The following is a 19834-nucleotide window of genomic DNA, read 5'->3' as shown; positions in this document are numbered from 1 at the left end:
TACAGATACCTTAGAGTTCTTTTTAGGCCTACCCTCAGATGGAACATTGTTAAGCAAATAAAATCGGGTCTCCAAGCAATTCAAGCCGAAAACTTACCTTGGCCTCAATTATCTTTACATTTGACCAAACGAGATTCTAACTGTAGACTGAACTACACAGCTGATTGTTTTAGGACTCAATGCATATTGCCTGTGTAGACCTGGCCCTAGAATACAGACATCAAGATAGCCTATGGGAAAACTGAGCCCATGCCCTGGCTCTAACCAAAATACATTCCAGCCATCATGGGCATCTACCCTCCCTTAATACCCTCCCTCAGTGACGCCCTCCAGCATCCCCCAACTCTGGCTCTCTGGCTCCTGTCCCTCTGTCAGAAGACCAAGAACAAATGACCACACCACGTGGTGAGTAATAGCTAAGAATGGGATGTGGCCAACCAAGGTCGTGTCCACAGATGCCAGGTTGTCAGTGTATTGTGCAAAACTTCTGGGAAATTTGGCTCTGTCCTAATATGCCCCCTGAATTATCCTGTTGGATTCCAGCTCCTCAACTGAAGCAGTCAGAGGTAAAATAAGATAATCCTGGACGGGTACTCACCCATGAACTACAATCTGTCTAATGCTAAGGGAGATGTCACTCTGGTTTTGAGTAAGACATGGCATCCACTAGAGAGAAATGAAATCTGCCAATTGCCATCATAGATACTGCCCAGACAACTCTAGATGGAGCTCAACCTCTCTCTACTGTCCTGTCCTGCCCTTTCTAAGAACTGAGGACAAACCGAGGGACAGGGACAGGAGTCCCAACTGAAAAAAAAAATGTGCCCCAAATCTAAACTTGGCAGTATTTGCTCCTGCCATTGAAAAATGTCACTAGTGTGATTACAAATAGATATAGGCATACCCCAGTGCATTACAGGGCTCAAAGGAAGAGCAAGCGCTATGTAAAACTGAAAGAGCTCTTGTCAGTCATTAACTAGACCAACCTCCTTATCATACAGGTGAAGAAAGAGAAGCTCAGAGGACAAGGTTATTAGTTAGTGGCTAGGATGCACTGAACCCCGGTTCAGCGATTTGGACTTTATGCTACCAGTTGTCAAGTGATACCCATAAGCATATATAGTTTATTTCCCACACAGCAGCCATAAGGACCCCTTTTAACACACAAGGCAGATCGTGTCACTCAAAAGCCTCAGGTGACTTTCTGTCTCACCCAGGTGGAGCCCAAAGACCTCAGCAAGCCTTGCAGGTCCGCATGATCTGGCCCCATTACCTCTTGGCCTTTGGCACCTATCACACTGCCTGTCACACTTGGTGTCAGCCACATTAGCCATCTTGCTCTCTCTGGGGACACTCCATAGTCTCCCAGATGCACTCAGGATCTCCACGTTTACCACTCCCTCTGGAATGCTCTCTCCTAAACAGCTACAGAGCCTCCCTCACTTCCCTTGGGTCTCTACTCAACTTCACTCTCACAGAGACCTTCCCTGACCACTCTAAACTAGCAGTCCTACTCCTCCTTGCCTGGCATTTTCTAACTCCCTATCCTACCTTATTTTATAGCTCTGAAAGGTACACTGTATTCATTGTTTGTTGCCTGTTCCCCCCACTGGCATGTAAGCTCAACTGATTGCATGAAAAGTCTTTAGTTCACTGCTGAATCCTCAGCACCTTGAACAGCACCTAGCACATAGTAGGTGCTCAATGAACATTTGTTGAATGAATAAATGAATATAGAGTTGATATCTGCAAGGCTCCAGCAGTGAGATCACTTTCATATTGAGTTTCATGTTCATTTTCTTCGAGTGTTGGCAAGGTGAGAGGAAACTAGCCCTCTTAAGTACACTGTTAGCAAGAATATAGATTGGCAGAACTTTCTGGAAGCTTTTTGGCAATTTCTAATGCACTTTAAAAAGCACCAACATACTTTTGGACCCAGAAATCCCACAAGTAGGAATGTTCCCTGTTGGAAGGACTCACAAAAATTCTTCAAGATGTGCAAGAGGCTTGTGACAGCATATTGCATAATAGCAAAAATTGTAAACAACTTTACAAGTGTCCATCAATAAGAGATTGGTTAAAGAAATTCCTGTACAGCCATACAGTAGAAAACTATGTAACTGTCATTTAAAAATGCATTCGATCAGTGAGTTCTCATATGGAAAATTCTTTAACTTGACATACAAGTAAAACACCTAAGATGAAAAATAGCATTCATACTATGACCCCTTTCATGCAAATTTTAAGATAAGATATACAAATGCATATGTGCTGGCAGAAGACTTAAAATATTTGTAGACAGAATCATAGGAATCGTTAATAGTGATTCACAGTGGGGAGAGGGGACTAGGTTGGGAAGGAAAGCTTTCACCTCTCAATTTGCACATTTTTGTACTGTTTAAATTTCCTAGCCAAGCATAGTCTTATCTTGTACTATTTTTCAGTGCCAACAGAGGTTGCTTGAGATGAGATTATGGGCCATTTTTTGTTGTTTTCCTATACTTCCCTGTTATAAAGAAAGCTGGGAGGCCGGGCGCGGTGGCTCAAGCCTGTAACCCCAGCACTTTGGGAGGCCGAGACGGGTGGATCACGAGGTCAGGAGATCGAGACCATCCTGGCTAACACAGTGAAACCCCGTCTCTACTAAAAAATACAAAAATCTAGCCGGGTAAGGTGGCGGGCGCCTGTAGTCCCAGCTACTCAGGAGGCTGAGGCAGGAGAATGGTGTGAACCCGGGAGGTGGAGCTTGCAGTGAGCTGAGATCCGGCCACTGCACTCCAGCCCGGGCAACAGAGCGAGACTCCGTCTCAAAAAAAAAAAAAAAAAAAAAGAAAGCTGGGGAGGCCAAGGCGAGTGGATCACCTGAGGTCAGGAGTTTGAGATCAACCTGGCCAACATGGTAAAACCCTGTCTCTACTAAAAAATACAAAAATTATCCAGGTGTGGTGGTGGTGGGTGCCTGTAAACCCAGCTACTCAGGACACTGAGGCAGAAGAACCATTTAAACCTGGTAGGCGGAGGTTGCAGTGAGCCGAGATCGTGCCACTGAACTCCAGCCTGGGCAACAAGAGCAAAAACTCCATCTCAAAAAAAAAGAAAAAACGAAAAACAAAAACCAAAAAAACACAGGGCTCGACTGGACCTGCTAATCATCTCAAACCACCAGGTTTAACTGTGACAGCTAATGTTTTCTGCGTTTCACAAAAACCAACATAGTCTGAACACATGAATGTATATCTGGGATTAATACTGGTTTTAAAATCATCACAAAACTCTTCACAAACTGAGTGTCCTGTCATGCATGAGGCTTGTGTTCAATGCAATGTTAAGAAGCATAGAGCTGTTACCTAAATAATCAGGAGACAAGGCCTTTCCTCTTTCAGTGGGGCTTTTTCAAAGCACTTTCACATGTATTATCTCATTTAATTGGCACAACAAGCCTATGAGATGGGCCGCTTTACAGCTGAGAAAAGCACGAAGCTGGAAAGGCCCCACAGCTGCAACTGTGAAAAACAGAACCAGAAAATCAGCAGCTCAATTGGCCCCATGTCATTGCCTTATAGATGGAATCCCCACCTTCAAATGTTCTGTTCCAAGTCTGCTGTATAATTTTCCCTCCATCCTTTTTGCTGTAACCAGCTCTGAGTACTTCATGTAGAGCCAAGACGTAGAGGAGGATGGCATCGTGGAATCCTTCAACAAACATGTTAACCTGAAAAGAAAACCCCAGATGCGTGAGCCAAAACACCACATGACTCATGTCAGGAATAACATGAGCAATCCAAAGGGTTAACAAGTTAGACTTGAGGTCTGTTAGCCATGGCAGAGGTGGGCAGAAGGGGCACTAACAAGAATCATGCCATGACTTTCCTGGCATGGCTCAGAGGGGAAAGCCCTTCCCCAGTTGGGGAATTTGGAAAGCCTATTACAGAAGTCAAGAAAACTGTACCTGTTGACCAGGTCAAGAATTTCAAGTGTGCCCACCTTTGCCAATGGTCCCTTTCGGACAAGTGCCTTCCTCCTTCCCCACATCTGCCTCTATCTCAAGCTTATGTGAGTTCAGCCTCCCCCTTGAGGTCTTCTCCATCTTCAACAGCCCCATGATCTCTTCATGCTCTGAATGTGGAGCATAACGAAAGAACAGTAGAGATCCATTCATTTATATTTAACAACTGTTGATACCTACTAGAGTGCTGGTGCTATGAGTGCAAAGAAGAGTAGATGCTGTAACTTTTGCCTGTCTGCCTAGCATTTGTGTCCTCTCTCCCATTAGTAAAAATGTCTTAGTCTCTCTTTCCAATTTGTGTTTTGAGTACATCTAACCACTCCCTATCCCTACTCCCTGCCAAGCTCCAAGGACAAGAATGGAAAACAGGCTTGGACTATTGGTATATCCCAGTTGAGCCCTGACTCAAGTAAGCTAGCCCTTGCCCTCTGGAAACTTAAAAGTTTCCTAAACATAGACACTGGTCATGTGGACTTGGGGAAGTCACTTCATCTATTTGAGCTTTGTTCTTTTCATCTATATATTGACCATGAGACTAACGTCTGCTTCAAGAGGTAGTTGCAAGAAGTCTGTTAAATAAAATGCTTCGTATTATCATGCCTGGCACATATCAAATTCCCAACTAACAGAAGCCAATGCTATCATGATATTTTATGGGCTTTAAAGTGTTGGAGTCTGTGCGTGTTCAAGGTCTGTTCAGAATACAGTACAAATACCAAGATGGGAGTGGTCAGTCTGATGGGTTGGAGAAGGGCGGGAAAGAGAGGCTTAACAGCAGTGAAAAAAGTTGAACTGAGTTTTGAAGATGAAGAGATGTTTCTCAGGTGGGGGCAAAGACACAGAGTCAGGGCACATTCTGACAGCCTGGTGTATTTTGGGAAGTGCAAATGTTTTACTATGCTGGGAGCAAGAGAAACAGGGTCACACCAAGATGGAGAGGTAAGGAGGCTGGAGAGGTAAGGAGAGTCAGATCATCGAGAATCTGGAGACCACACTGAGGAACTTGGACTGTCTTCAGCAGGCATCTAATCACTTTAGTTCACCCCTTACCTACATTAAAAGCAACCTTTGATAAATTCTAATACCACATTCAAACCCATTATAACATTCACTGGATATGAAATGAGCAGATTCTATCTTGAAACACCAAGAGGCTTACAAACAAACTCCGTACAAAAAGTACAAAAAATCCAAGCCTTCTCATTTCAGAAGAAAGTGTCAAAGACGAAATGCCAATGATGCAAAATGAACTGGGCATTCTGTAGATAGCCATCTGGCATGGCTTAGTGGGGGAAACCCACTACCCGCCCCATCTCTAGAAGAAAACCTCGTGGGAAGACAGCTGCAACTGACCTTCTGCATCACCTGGTTCAGATGCACAAGACACAGTTCGGCGACTGGATCTACTTAACCTTATCCCACCCCTAGGATGGGAACCCCTGTTTGCATCCCAGAAGCAGATATTTCATGTTTGCCAAAAACTAGTGCTGAGAAGCAGTTTAGCCTAATGGTTAAATATCCTGGACCCCCTTTCCAGCTCTGCCACTTCCTACTTGTGTTCTGATTTCCTCATCTGGAAAATGAGAAAAATAACAGTACCTAGCTCATGGGGATGCTGTTAGGTTTAAACAAATGAAAAAAATGTAGAAGACTTCAGATAGTGTCTGACAGAGTCAGCATTCACTGTTAGCTTTTGGTGTTGTGATGCTCTAGAAATGGAGAATTATTAACCTAGAGATCCTGCTTAGTTTTAAATTCTTAACAGCAGTATTCAAAACATAAGTGATTTTCTTACAGGTATTACATGTGTTATTGGCTCATTTTACACTCAGTGGGAGAGAAGGCTACTGTTCATGTTGTTCGTGCCCTAGACAGTAGACAGTTCTCTTTGTTCCACAACACCAAGCTCTTAATTTCACCTTAGTATGACAGGTGCTGTTCAAGTGGTCATCTGCTGACCTTCTGCAAGAGGTGGAGAGTGGGAAAGACTGCTGATTTACAGAAGTTTGGAATTAGCTGGCTGGACACACAGTCCAGTCTTGGCCCTGATGGGTTATTTAATCTCTCTAATCTTCAATTTCCTCATCTGTTAAGTGGGAGTTTAGTACCATCTCACCTCAGAGAGCTCTTCTGAGGACTGAATGAACCAGTGCACGTAAAACACCGCAAACAGTTCCTAGGACCATGGAAGCAACTGACAGATTCTGACTCTTACTCCTAGCTGTCAAGCTTAAGTGTCAGAGTGAGTGATTATTTTCTCATGCAAAGAAAAATAATGTAGAAATAACATCCACAAGTCAAAGACAATTTTCTGCTCATTTGGCTATGCCAATTTGATTTTCCAAAGGAATATGAAATTTCCACTTAGGCCATGAAGTCATTATGGCTTGAGAAAGTCTTCATGCTGATGAATTTTAATAAGTGAACTTTAGCGGTATAATTTCATTCTCAGGCCACATTTTTTTAAAGTTTAAGGTCTATCTTCTCTTTGATAATTTTACAGAAGCCAGTCAGCTCCAGAGGAAAGTCAGAGAATCACAGAGTCATGGCCTGTGGGAGATGCCAGGTGCCCTCAGAAAGTTCTGATCAAATCCCCTTGTTACTTTGAAGACTCGAAGAGCATTGGTTGCTCTCCTCAGTCTTCCTGTATTCTGTCCTTGTTGTACAAGGGTTGTGCCCTGCAAGTTCCTTGTTCCTGCAGTTCCCAAGACAGGCTTGCTTAAATTGTGAAGCACCAGCCACCAGGCATCACCCATCCCCCTCTCATCCTCCTCCTTCCGTCCCCTCCTCGAAATCCTAACTCAGGACCACCATGTTGATGTTGATCACCCAAAGCACTGACTGTGCGCCCCATTACCATATCCTGTCTTGCCCTTCCCCTTCCTTCCTTCTTGAAATGCCCTCTGGGCTGCCCCCGCTGCAATTCAGGATAGGAAGAAAGATTATGTGGTGGAGAACAATGAACTTGAGTTATATTGAACTTGAGTTACTTTTGTCCTCGCAGGTTTGATGGTAGAAAGAAATAGGCCCTGAATACACACGCAGTTCTGAAAATGCATTCTAGCTTGATTTGCAAATGGATCGCAAAATATACATTCTTTCTTCTCAGGGTGGCTGAGTGTCTCCCTCTCCTGCCAAAATTAGCAGAAGAGCTGCTGACCCCGCTGAGGTTTGCTGGCACCCCGCCCACTGCGGGGGAGGTTTCATAACACCTACCTCACAGGACCTCAAGCCAGAAGCAAAGCCCCAGAGACCGGCTTTTCTGGAGAACATTCTCACATCTACACGTGATTTTTAGTGGGAGGAAAGTCCATTAGCACATTGTAGACACTGAAAATTAGACGTGCAAATTAAGAAAAAAATAAGGGAGAAAAAAAAAAAACCCAAGTATGAAGTTGGCTTAGGAACACTTCCTATTGGCCCTCCAGGCTGAAAGGAACAAGGTCAGCTGGTACGCCTCCTGCCTCTGGACAGAACAACCCTTGAACCTCAAAGTCCAAGTCCTGACCAACACAGGTCATGATGTTGTTAGCTATCACAGGTAAACAACTGGGATTCCCCCGTGGAGCAACCTGTTCTAGTAATTAGCATCCGTTATTGCCAGGAAATTTTCCATACCATCATCAGCCATAAGCCTTAACTAAGTTCCCACATGCAGCCATTTCTTCTGCTAGATGCTCGGAAAGCTGGGAGAAGAGAACAATGCAGTTTCCAATCTCCACCAAACAGCACCGCTGCTACCTACAAACAGGTAGACGGGCTCTGTGCATGCAAGTTGCGAAGTTGTGACATGGGCCTCGCTGAAAGCCATGCTCCAGGGTAATCATTATTGGTGCTGTTTATCAAATAAAGTGGCCTTCCAACGAGATGAAAAGCTTTCACCATCTTCCACTTATTCTTGCAAAAAGAAGATAGCATGACAAGAGGGCATAAACTCTCATTCCTTTCATTTCTATTTTCTCTCTTTCTTTCTCTTTTTTAAACAGAGTCTCACTTTGTCACCCAGGCTGGAGTTCAGTGGTGCAATCTCAGCTCACTACAGCCTTGACCTACCCGGTTCAAGTGCTCCTCCTGCCTCAGCCCCACAAGTAGCTGGGATTACAGGTGTGCACCACCATGCCCGGTTAATTTTTGTATTTTTTGTAGACACGTGGTTTCACCATGTTGCCCAGGCTGGTCTCAAACTGGAGCTCAAGTGACTCGCCCACCTCGGCCTCCCAAAGTGCTGGGATTACAGGCATGAGCCACCGCGCCAGGCCTGTCATCTCCATTCTCTTGATTCTGTCCTCTGCAGCTGGCCAGAATGGAAGAACACTGTTTTTGCCCTGGCCTTCCTCTCTGATAGCACCTGCCAGCCACATTGATTTATTAGTGTTTTTTTAGATCCTCTATCATGGGGAGAGCTGAATAGAAATCATGTTGTTGCTGCTGTTTATTTTCTAACTGATCATAAAGTGTTGCTGCTCACAGCCTGGCTCCCAACCATGGCAGTGAGCCACGTCGCTCTCACTTCTCTCTGGAGACGCAAATTCATAGTTAGATGAATTCCTCAATGCCTGCATTCCAAACAAGTCAGCATAGAACGCTGCGGGCCTCAGCTGTTCTGTAAAGTGAGAGTGGTCTAGCTCTTGAGGTTGCTGGATATCTGAGAAAGGCTGTCAAGCTCTCAGACAGAGGCTGCTGGAAGAAAGTGACCGAGTTCAATGCTTAGCTAGGCTGTCCTGGAGCTTTGCCTTTGGTGTTCACGGGAACTCAAGCATAGCACATAGTAGTTCTACCTTCCCTACCACAGACTGGTGGTTCCCAGTGCAAAGAAGGGAAACTGAGGGTGCCAGGCAGCATTTCTCAAGAATCACTTGCAAAAGACATGCCATCTAATCACCCATTTTGGTTGAAGGGGAGATGGGGGAAAGGGAAATTTGGATGGAAAGTAGGTAAGAGAGGAGATGGGCCCATCACAGGCTTGTACCTCATCATAGTGAACAATGGCCAGACCACCTTCTCTGACCTGAAATGAAACTGGTCCAGCCCACCTGGACCACTGGAGGTGGTAGATAGCAGAAGGAAGTGGTCTGGGAAGGCTGTGTGCATAGCACGAAGGTTAAAGAACATTCTGCATTTGATGAACACTTTACAAATATAATATAGTACCTAGACTTTAAAAACAGAGTATCTATTTTTGTTCAATTTCCTTTTAAATCATTAAATTAAGTGTACAATTTAGGGTCACAGCAGCAACTGCCATAAACCAAGTAGCCTCACAACCTCCTCAGCACCAAACAGAGGGAGGTCTCTTTCTTACTGACAGAGATCCCAATGTCTGTTCTGTAGAGGGACTGCCTTCATGGAATTCTCACATGGTCACTTGATGATGTATTTTAGCCTTGAGGAAAGTTAAGCTGAAAATCTGCACCCTTATCCCAGTGGAACTCTGGGAAAATGCAAAGGGCAGGTGGCTGACAGTCAGGAAACACCACAGGGAGAGAGCCAGGGTCTTCATCTGCAACTCTGTGCATAGAGGAAGCGTCGCTGAACCCTCTGGTATACTTCTTGCTCCACAGACTGAAGTTAGAACTTACTTAGGGTGGGATCTGACTTAAGTTTCCCAAATAACTATCCCTATCATGGGCTCAGTTCTGCACTGGTAGCAATGCCCTGGGCTGGCAAATTAACTTGGACCTTCCTGAGGTGTGGCTGCCTGCAGACTGTTTTCCCTCTCATCACCTAGAACAGACTGGATCATTAAACAAACACAGTCTTAGGAAGATCATTAGGTAGAGTTAGAGGCCTCATTCACCTCCTACGATGACAGGGACAGCAGAGGGTCACAGACCTGAATCCAGAGGCATGAGCACACCTCAGCAAGGAACGCTGGTCCTGTTCGTGGGAAGCAACGAGGACATCTCTGTGGGCATCGATTTTTGGAATTGGTGGGTATGGAGCACAAGTAAGTGAAAATGACTTTTGAAAATTCTCCCAAGGCTCACACAGGGAAGATGGTCATCTGATATATCTGCCCTTTGGATGTGTCACACATGCGTCATATACAGATGCTTCTCATCCCATCACCCTCTTGAAGGCTTAGTTGAGAAATGCACACACATAATGACATAATCGTTCCTGGCCTTCAGATGAGCAAGTGAGTGATGTCTGTCCTAGGCCCTGACGATTCACCAGTGCCAACTAGACATGCTTCTGGAAGGCTGGTGACCCAACCCCTACAAGACTGCTCGGGACACATGCAGGCCTCTCTTCCCAGAGGTCTGTATCCTATCAAGGCACGAAGTTGAGGTGGGCAAAGGCATAAACCAAAACCCAACAGGAGAAGGGCAGGAACAGGAGCAGGAGCAGGCATCCCACTCACCCTGCAACTGTGCCAGGCAGCAATATAGACAGGAAGAGGGGTGACCAGGTCAAACGGAGGTGGAGACAGGGAAGGAGGAGGGGTACAATTTCTGGCTTTATTACTTCTGATAGACCAAAATCAGAAGGAGCATGTAATTCCAATTTCTCTGACTTCATGATACCCTCTTAAACTGGTCCTGAGAACTTCAGACAGCTTCCCTTGAACTTTTCGAGTCACCTAGAGATGTGTTTACAAAGAATAAATGGACAAAAATACAGGCTTTTATACAGGTGGCTTTTTTTTTTTTCATTTCTGTTTTATACCCTAAAATGAAACTTCCCTGTTTTTATTTAAGCAATTTCAAGGTGTGGTGAGGACTAAGCTAAGATCCAGAACCCCAACTCCAACAGTTTAATTTTGTCCAATTCTTAATTCAGAGCTTCCCAAGCTGAATTCCACAGAACAGTAGCATTCCTTGAAATGTTAATGAATGGTTCTAGAAATAGCAGTATTTTGGTTAAGCAGATTTACAAAATACTAAATTAAACAAAGTCAAGCAGTTCTCTTCACTGCTGGGCAATAATTATAATAGCCAACTTTTATTGAACACCTACTATATGCTAGGAGTTATGTAAACATAGCTTGAGTTCTGTTGCACCTTACAAAACATTCATAGACGGGCGTACTGTTATTATCCTATGACAGGGAGTCTGACTAACATCCTAACAGGAAAAAGAGATCTTGGCCAGTGGATGGGGTCAAAACTCAAGAAAACGTTGAGTGCGCAAGTTTTTAAGAGTCTAAAGCTGGCTTGCCCAGTTATAACATTTATCCTATTGACACATTTGTTCAGCCAGCAAATATGAGAAAACAGTTTTGTGCTCCAGTTTGTGTTTTTAATTGGCCAATACTTGGGTGGCTCTACAAGTGAGCATGTACACTGAGAGAGACAAATGACACAAGACTAAAACTGACAATGTCCTTCAGTTGCTGTGACTGAGTTGACCTCCAACCCATCATCAGCGTGAGGGAGGGACAGAACCTGCACCTGGAGAGGGAATGACATGGCAGAAGATGGAAGAGAAAGGGCAAAACAGGACATGAGACAACAAACTAATTGTCCCTCATCTCAACCTAGTCTTTAAACAAGCAGCTAACAACAGCTTGACTCAAGAATCGGGTCAAGTGAATCAGGATTTCTGCTAAGTCATGAACTCACCAAAGATGCCTCTAAATAAGCCAGATATGAAGGATGAATGTCCTACCTCACACAGCGGCTAAACACATGAGTAACTCCACCAGGTAATAAGAGATCTACTGATCAAATGTTTTCCAACTAGCACTCACTATGAAATACGATGACTTTGGTTTTGAAAGTTTTTCTTTTTTTAATTGTACTTTAAGTTCGAGGGTACATGTGCACAACGTGCAGGTTTGTTACATATGTATACATGTGCCATGTTGGTGTGCTGCACCCACCAACTTGTCAGCACCCATCAACTCGTCATTTATATCAGGTATAACTCCCAGTGTCATCCCTCCCACATCCCCCCTCCTCACAATAGGCCCCAGTGTGTGATGTTCCCCTTCCCATGTCCAAGTGATCTCATTGTTCAATTCCCATCTATGAGTGAGAACATGTGGTGTTTGGTTTTCTGTTCTTGTGATAGTTTGCTGAGAATGATGGTTTCCAGCTGCATCCATGTCCCTACAAAGGACATGAACTCATCCTTTTTTATGGCTGCATAATATTCCATAGTGTACATGTGCCACATTTTCTTAATCCAGTCTATCATTGATGGACATTTGGGTTGGTTCCAAGTCTTTGCTATTGTGAATGGTACTGCAATAAACATACATGTGCATGTATCTTTATAGCAGCATGATTTATAATCCTTTGGGTATATACCCAGTAATGGAATGGCTGGGTCAAATGGTATTTCTAGTTCTAGATACTTGAGGAATCACCAAACTGTCTTCCACAGCGGTTGGACTAGTTTACAGTCCCACCAACAGTGTTCGTATTTGTCCACATCCACTCCAGCATTGTTTCCTGACTTTTTAATGATCGCCATTCTAACTGGTGTGAGATGGTATCTCATTGTGGTTTTGATTTGCATTTCTCTGATGGTCAGTGATGATGAGCATTTTTTCATGTGTCCGTTGGCTGTATGAATGTCTTCTTTTGAGAAATGTCTGTTCATATCCTTTGCCCACTTTTTGATGGGGTTGTTTGTTTTTTTTCTTATAAATTAAGTTATTTATTGTGGAGTGATAATTATAATAATAACCTTGATAAATTACAATAATAATAATAAATGTAGCAAAACTTCTATTTACCCAGTCTCATTAGGAAAAAAAAGATGTTTCAAATAAGCAAATTTTCCAGGTTCCTTAATATTATTTCTCTAAGTATCAAAACTTTTTATATAATCTAAAGACCTTCGGTTGGAAATGCTCCTAAAATGAACCACAGACATTGCTGCCTTAGTAACAGAAATATGCTGACTGTGATATGTAAGGCTACGATCATGAACGGTCCAGTCGCCTCCATCACTACTGAGGTGGGGATTGTGCCGTCTACACAATGCTGACACCAGACTTGTGTTTTTCAGATATTATTTCTTCGTCCGCGCTGGTGGAACATGAGCTGATGACCCTCACTCCTTCCTGCCATGCTTTCTCCCCTTGGCTGCTGGTCCCTTTCCTGCTGGGGACCTCTAGGGATCTCAACAGCTCACAAATCCAGTCTAAATGCTTCAGGAGGGTAAGGCACATTGTCCATTGCTAGCCACCCCCAGATGAACTCTGTGCCCTACTTCTTACAAAACCACTTGGATTCTCTGAGCATGCCTTGAGGTACTTCACACCTTAGCCCTGGGGCTGGGACTGTCCTCCCCGAGGGACATGTGTCACCTAAGACAAAATTCTACTCAACTTTGCTGGCTATTCTCAGGTTACCCCTCCAGTCCACTTCCCACCCTTCTCCAGCCATCTCTGTGCCCTGGGAAGCCGACATATACCCACAGCACCAATGGGCGCCCCCCACCCTTCCTCTGGCTTCTGGTTGGATTAGCAAGAGGTAAGAGGGCAGAGGAGATAAAGGTGGGATGCCAGGGGCTGCTCTCCCAGACCAGATGCCACAGGCAGTTCCAAGCAACCGCCACAGGCCCTGCAGGCCCTCTGGTAACTTTTCCTCCTCTTGCTCCTTCTGGTCTAGGAATGGTCACAGCTTCCCACCATGCTCACAGGCCCTGGGGTTCTTAACCATCCTTTGTAGGTTTTTCTAAACATAGCTTTGAAAATAGTGCCTTTACTTATAAGTTCCACTTGATTTCCTTTCAATGTGTCGAATGTATCCTCCAAAGACTCCTACAGAGATCAACCTTATGTGAGCCAGCAAAGTTCTTCTCACTGAAGTCTTCTCTGAACCATCCAATTACTCCTTCCTTCCATAACTGCACTCAGTGAAAGTTTGTTATTATTTCACTCACCAGCCCATTTTGCACATTTGCACATCTGTGTACCCTGATACTGCACAAGCTCCTTGATGCACAAGCGAAACCTCCAGTGTCTTTGTTACCCTGGGACCTAGCCCTGCGTCAAATACAGAAACTGCACTCACTGGAGTTAATGCTGCTGTCACCAGTCACTTCCTGCCACTGACATTGTGCCTGCCCATAGCATGCCATCGTCCCCTCTCTCACTCCCACTAATGTTCTATAAACTAGGGGGAGAAATCACAAGGCTTGTTATAGCTGTACTTAAAATCAGGGTAAATAAGCTCTGAGTGAGGATTTGAAAGATTCCCCTGTGATAAAATTAATTGATTATAAATCTATTTTAGCTCCTCAGAGGCCTTTGTCACATACTTCTTTTCTCTTGACTGTGTCCTGAATACCTGAGATTACTATAAAACTGGCTCAGCAGCTGCTGCCAAGGGGAAGATTTCCAGGCTTTAACACCAAGATAGGGATGGTCATGCTGTAACTATTAGTAATTGCGGTATTTTCCATCACTTTTAATGCACCAACCTAATAACAATATGCTTCTCAGCCAGTGAATGAGTAAATTCATTTGTTTGAAAGCTTTTCTATCAAGTTTGCTATTTAAAAAAAAAAAAAAAAAGCTAAACTAAATATTATCTCCATCATCAGAAACTTGATTCCCTACATTTGGGTAAAATTAAGGAATCATTGGCAACTTTTTGGTGTGATTAGTAGAAATATTGTGATGTTTTTAAAAAGAGTGTTCCAGTACTGGTGGCATAGTTTGCATCAGATTAACTCTCTCCAAAAATAATTCTATATCCTGGACAAATTCTTTTTTTTTTTTTTTTTTGAGATGGAGCCTCACTCTTGTCACCCAGGCTGGAGTGCAGTGGCATGATCTTGGCTCACTTCAACCTCCGCCTCCTGGGTTCATGCAATTCTCCTGCCTCAGCCTCCCGGGTAGCTGGGACTATAGGTGCCCACCACCACACCCAGCTAATTTTTGTATTTTTGGTAGAGATGGGGTTTCACGATGTTGGCCAGGCTGATCTCAAACTTCTGACCTCAGGTGATTCACCCACCTCGGCCTCCCAAAGTGCTAGGATTATAGACAGGAGCCACCGCACCCGGCCAAATTCTTTTTTGAAGAAATACTTGAAAGCACTAGAAATTGACCAAATGCAGACAGTAGCTAGCAGAGATTTGACCCTAAAAAGAAGAGACGACACTATTTGGAAACTAAATTGACAGGGCTTTTCCCTTGAGGGTACCCCCTGGTCCCAGAAGCAGGGGGCTGGTGGCACTCAAGCAGAAGGTCACAAGATTCTTGGCTTTAAAGATCAGAAGAGATAGGTGAGAGCTGGTATCAAGGGGGTAATTCCTGGGAAGAACAGAGCCGCAGAGAAAGGAGCACCCAAGTCTTTCCATAAACTTCTGTGGTCCATGGTTAATCCCTAAACTGCACACGCGCAAGGGAGACATCAGGAATTCAGTAGAAAAAGGGTAGGCTGAGAAGTTGAGGAACATCTGAACTGCTGCCCTCTGTACAGAAGAGAGTTTGGAGTTTGAACCCCACCAAGCTAGAGGAAACTGGGGAATGCCTCAGACTTTCCACTAAAACTCCACAAAAGGACCACACGTTAGGAGTCAAGACTATGTTCAAAGACTAACAATTCATCCTAAGACTAAAAACAAGACCAAAACAGAGCAACTCTAAGAAAGAACAAAACCAAGTTTCCAAAAGTTCAAGGATGTCAGTCAGTAATTTAACCACCTGCTGGAACAAAAATTAAGGCTTCAAATGAATACTCTGAATACAATCTTTATAACATATCATCCACAACATCCAGTATAAAATCAAAATATACTGGACATGCAGGGGCTGGAGAGGTGAGCTATACTCAAGAAAAATATCATGAATAGAAAGTGACCTGGAGATGATATAAATGTTGGAATTAGCAGATATGAGCTGTAAGGCAGCTATTATAAATACGTTTTCACAAAGATGGCCAAAGAGGCTGGGCATGACAGCTCACATCTGTAATCCCAGCACTTTGGGAGGCCAAGGTGGGCAGGTCACTTGAGGTCAGAAGTTCAAGACCAGCCTGACCAACATGGTGAAACCCTGTCTCTAAAAAAAAAAAATTAGCTGAGAGAGGTGGCCTTTGCTACTAAGGAGGATGAAGCAGGAAAACTGTTTGAACCCAGGAAGCAGAGGTTGCAGTGAGCTGAAAGTGAGCCACTGCACTCCAGCCTGGGCAACACAGCAAGACTCTGTCTCAAAAAATAAATGAATAAATGAATACAAATAAAAAATAAAAGATAGCCAAAGAACAAAGCTGGAGGCATCACACTACCTGACTTTGAACTATACTACAAGGCTACAGTAACTAAAACAGCACAAAGGATTGTAAATTATACCCAAAGGATTATAAATTATTCTGCTGTAAAGACACATGCACATGTATGTTTATTGCAGCACTGTTCACAATAACAAAGACTTGGAACCAACCCAAATGCCCATCACTGATAGACTGGATAAAGAAAATGTGGCACATATACACTACGGAATACTATGCAGCCATAAAATAAAGGATGAGTTCATGTCCTTTGCCAGGACATGGATGAAGTTGGGAAGCATCATTCTCAGCAAACCAACACAGGAACAGAAAACCAAACACCACATGTTCTCACTCATAAGTAGGAGTTGAAGAATGAGAACACATGGAGACAGGGAGGGGAACATCACACACTGAGGCCTACTGGGGAGTAGGGGACTACGTGAGGGATAGCATTAGGAGAAATAACTAATGTAGATGACGAGTTGATGATTGCAACAGACCACCCATGGCACGTGCATACCTATGTAACAAACCTGCACATTCTGCATATGTATCCCAGAACTTAAAGTACAATGAAAAAAAAATTTATGTTTTTGAGTTAAAAATATAAAAAATGAAAATAAATTGAAATGAAAATAAATGTAAAATAAAATAAAAGAAAAAGAAAAATAAAAAGTTGGCCAAAGAGAGTTACCAGATGAGTAATCTCAGCAGAGAAATGAAAGTTATAAAAAAAAATAGAAATTGTAGAACTGAAAACTACAATATTGAAAAAGGAAATAGTCACTAGACAGGCTTAAAAGCAGATTGGAGACAGCAGAAGAGTCCATGATCTTGAAGGTATCACAGAAAAAAATGTCCCAATCTAAAGAACAGAAACAAACGCCAGTATACAAAAATCAAGTGTATTTATATATACTAGCAGTGAACAATTGGAAATGATTATTTTATTCTGTGTCCAAAAGCAGCAAAAGACATAAAATCACTTTTTTTAAAAAAATCAGAAATATGCAGGATCTTTACACAGAAAACTACAAATATTGCTGAGATAAAGAAGACCCAAATAAATGGAGAAGTGTCTCATGTTTATGGATTGAAAGACTCAATATATCTGAGATGTCAGTTTTCCCCCAAATTGGTGTACAGATCAATACAATCCAAATCAAAAATCCAGGATTTTTTTTTAGAAACTAACAAGTTGATTCTTAAATCAAATTGACAAGTTGATTTATATAGAAAAAGGAAAAAACATAGAGTAGGCAAAACTTTTTCAAAGAGAAGGACAAATTAGGGGGCTCATATTGCCAGATTTGAATATTTGCTACAAAGCTACAGTTTTTAAGACAGTATAGAACTGGTGTAAGAATAGAAAAATAGATAAATGGAACAGAATAAAGAGTCTAAAAACCACACTTGAGTTTTGACAAAGACACGTGAGCAAGTCAGTGGGAGAAACAAAGTCTTTTCAATGCAGAGTGGCAGAACAAAAGAAGATGGGACAAAACTAAAACTTGATTCCTAACTCACAGCAAATACAAAAATTCACTTGAGACGATCACAGACCTAAAATAAAAGTCAAAACTTTTATGAAGCTCTGAAAGAAAATCAGAAAATATCTTTTGACTTTAGGGTTGGCAAATTTTTTATTAAAGATGATACCAAAAAAGCTGAACATTAAAAAAACTGACTACATCTGAATTAAAAAAAACAGAAAACAAACAAACAAAAAAAACTCTGCTCAGATGTACGTATAATGTGTGCCTTCCAGTTAGGCTACTTGAGGGTCCTCCACTTGAGGAGGCAGTCTGTCCATTCTCAGATCTCAAACTCTGTGCTGGAAGAACCAATACTCTCTTCAAAGCTGTCAGACAGGGATATTTAAATCTGCAGGGGTTTCTGCTGCCTTTTGTTTGGCTATGCCTTGCCACTAGAGGTGGAGTCTACAGAGGCACGCAAGCCTCCTAGAGCTGCAGTGGGCTCCACCCAGTTTGAGCTTCCTGGCCACTTTGTTTACCTACTCAAGCCTCCTTGCCGAGTAATAACTATGTTGTTCAAATACACCATGATTTGTTTGTGTATTCTTCTGTTGATGGATGTTTGTTTTTTATTCCAGTTTGGAACTACAGACTGACACCTCACATGGCCGGGTACCCCTCTGAGATGAAGCTTCCAGAGAAATGATCAGGCAGCAACATTTGCTGTTCAGCAATATTTGCTGTTCTGCAACCTCCACTGCTGATACCCAGGCAAACAGTCTGGAGTGGACCTCCAGCAAACTCCAACAGACCTGCAGCTGAGGATCCTGACTGTTAGAAGGAAAACTAACAAATAGAAAGGACATCCACACCAAAACCCCATCTATACGTCACCATCATCAAAGACCAAAGGTAGATAAAACCACAAAGATGGGGAAAAAACAGAGCAGAAAAGCTGAAAATTCTAAAAATCACAGTGCCTCTCTCCCTCCAAAGGAACGCAGCTCCTCACCAGCAATGGAACAAAGCTGGATGGAGAATGACTTTGATGAGTTGACAGAAGAAGGCTTCAGATGATTAAACATCTCCAAGCTAAATGAGGAAGTTTGAACCCATCGCAAAGAACCTAAAAACTTTGAAAAAAGATTAGATGAATGGTTAACTAGAATAACCAATGTAGAGAAGTCCTTAAATGATCTGATGGAGCTGAAAACTATGGCACGAGAACTACGTGATGAATGCACAAGCTTCAGTAACTGATTCAATCAACTGGAAGAAAGAGTATCAGTGATTGAGGATCAAATGAATGAAATGAAGCGAGAGGAGAAGTTTAGAGAAAAAAGGATAAAAAGAAACAAAGAAAGCCTCCAAGAAACATGGGACTATGTGAAAAGACCAAATCTACGACTGGTGTACCTGAAAGTTACCAGGAGACTGGAACCAAGTTGGAAAACACTCTGCAGGATACTATCCAGGAGGACTTCCCCAACCTAGCAAGGCAGGCCAACATTCAAATTCAGGAAATACAGAGAACACCACAAAGATACTCCTCGAGAAGAGCAACTCCAAGACACATAATTGTCAGATTCACCAAAGTTGAAATGAAGGAAAATATGTTAAGGGCAGCCAGAAAGAAAGGTCGCGTTAATCACAAAGGGAAGCCCATCAGACTAAGAGTGGATCTCTCAGTAGAAACTCTACAAGCCAGAAGAGAGTGGGGGCCAATATTCAACATTCTTAAAGAAAAGAATTTTCAACCCAGAATTTCATATCCAGCCAAACTAAGTTTCATAAGTGAAGGAGAAATAAAATCCTTTACAGACAAGCAAATGCTGAGAGATTTTGTCACCACCAGGCCTGCCCTACAAGAGATCCTGAAGGAAGCACCAAACATGGAAAGGAACATCTGGAACCAGCCACTGCAAAAGCATGCCAAAATGTAAAGACCATCGATGCTATGAAGAAACTGCATCAACTAACAAGCAAAATAACCAGCTAATATCATAATGACAGAATCAAATTCACACATAACAATATTAACCTTAAATGTAAATGGGCTAAATGCTCCCATTAAAAGACGCAGACTGGCAAATTGGATAGTCAAGACCCATCAGTGTGCTGTATTCAGGAGACCCATCTTACATGCAGAGACACACATAGGCTCAAAATAAAGG

At 42.9% G+C, this 19834-nt stretch overlaps 1 protein-coding gene across 2 annotated transcripts in view; it reads right to left on the bottom strand.

The window, feature by feature from the left end:
- NPR3 (natriuretic peptide receptor 3) overlaps nucleotides 1–19834 on the bottom strand; it is a 78854-nt gene that overhangs the window by 8694 nt on the left and 50326 nt on the right. For both annotated transcript variants that reach the window (XM_011952561.1, XM_011952562.1), the window contains exon 4: nucleotides 3577–3712. In XM_011952561.1, coding sequence (XP_011807951.1) covers nucleotides 3577–3712 — 136 coding nt within the window. The remainder of the gene's footprint in view (nucleotides 1–3576; nucleotides 3713–19834) is intronic.

Source organism: Colobus angolensis, unplaced genomic scaffold (genome assembly GCF_000951035.1).
Source record: "Colobus angolensis palliatus isolate OR3802 unplaced genomic scaffold, Cang.pa_1.0 Scaffold341, whole genome shotgun sequence".
Classification (NCBI taxonomy): Eukaryota; Metazoa; Chordata; class Mammalia; order Primates; family Cercopithecidae; genus Colobus; species Colobus angolensis.
Note: the sequence above shows the minus strand (reverse complement) of the source record. Positions and strands in the feature narration are given on the sequence as shown.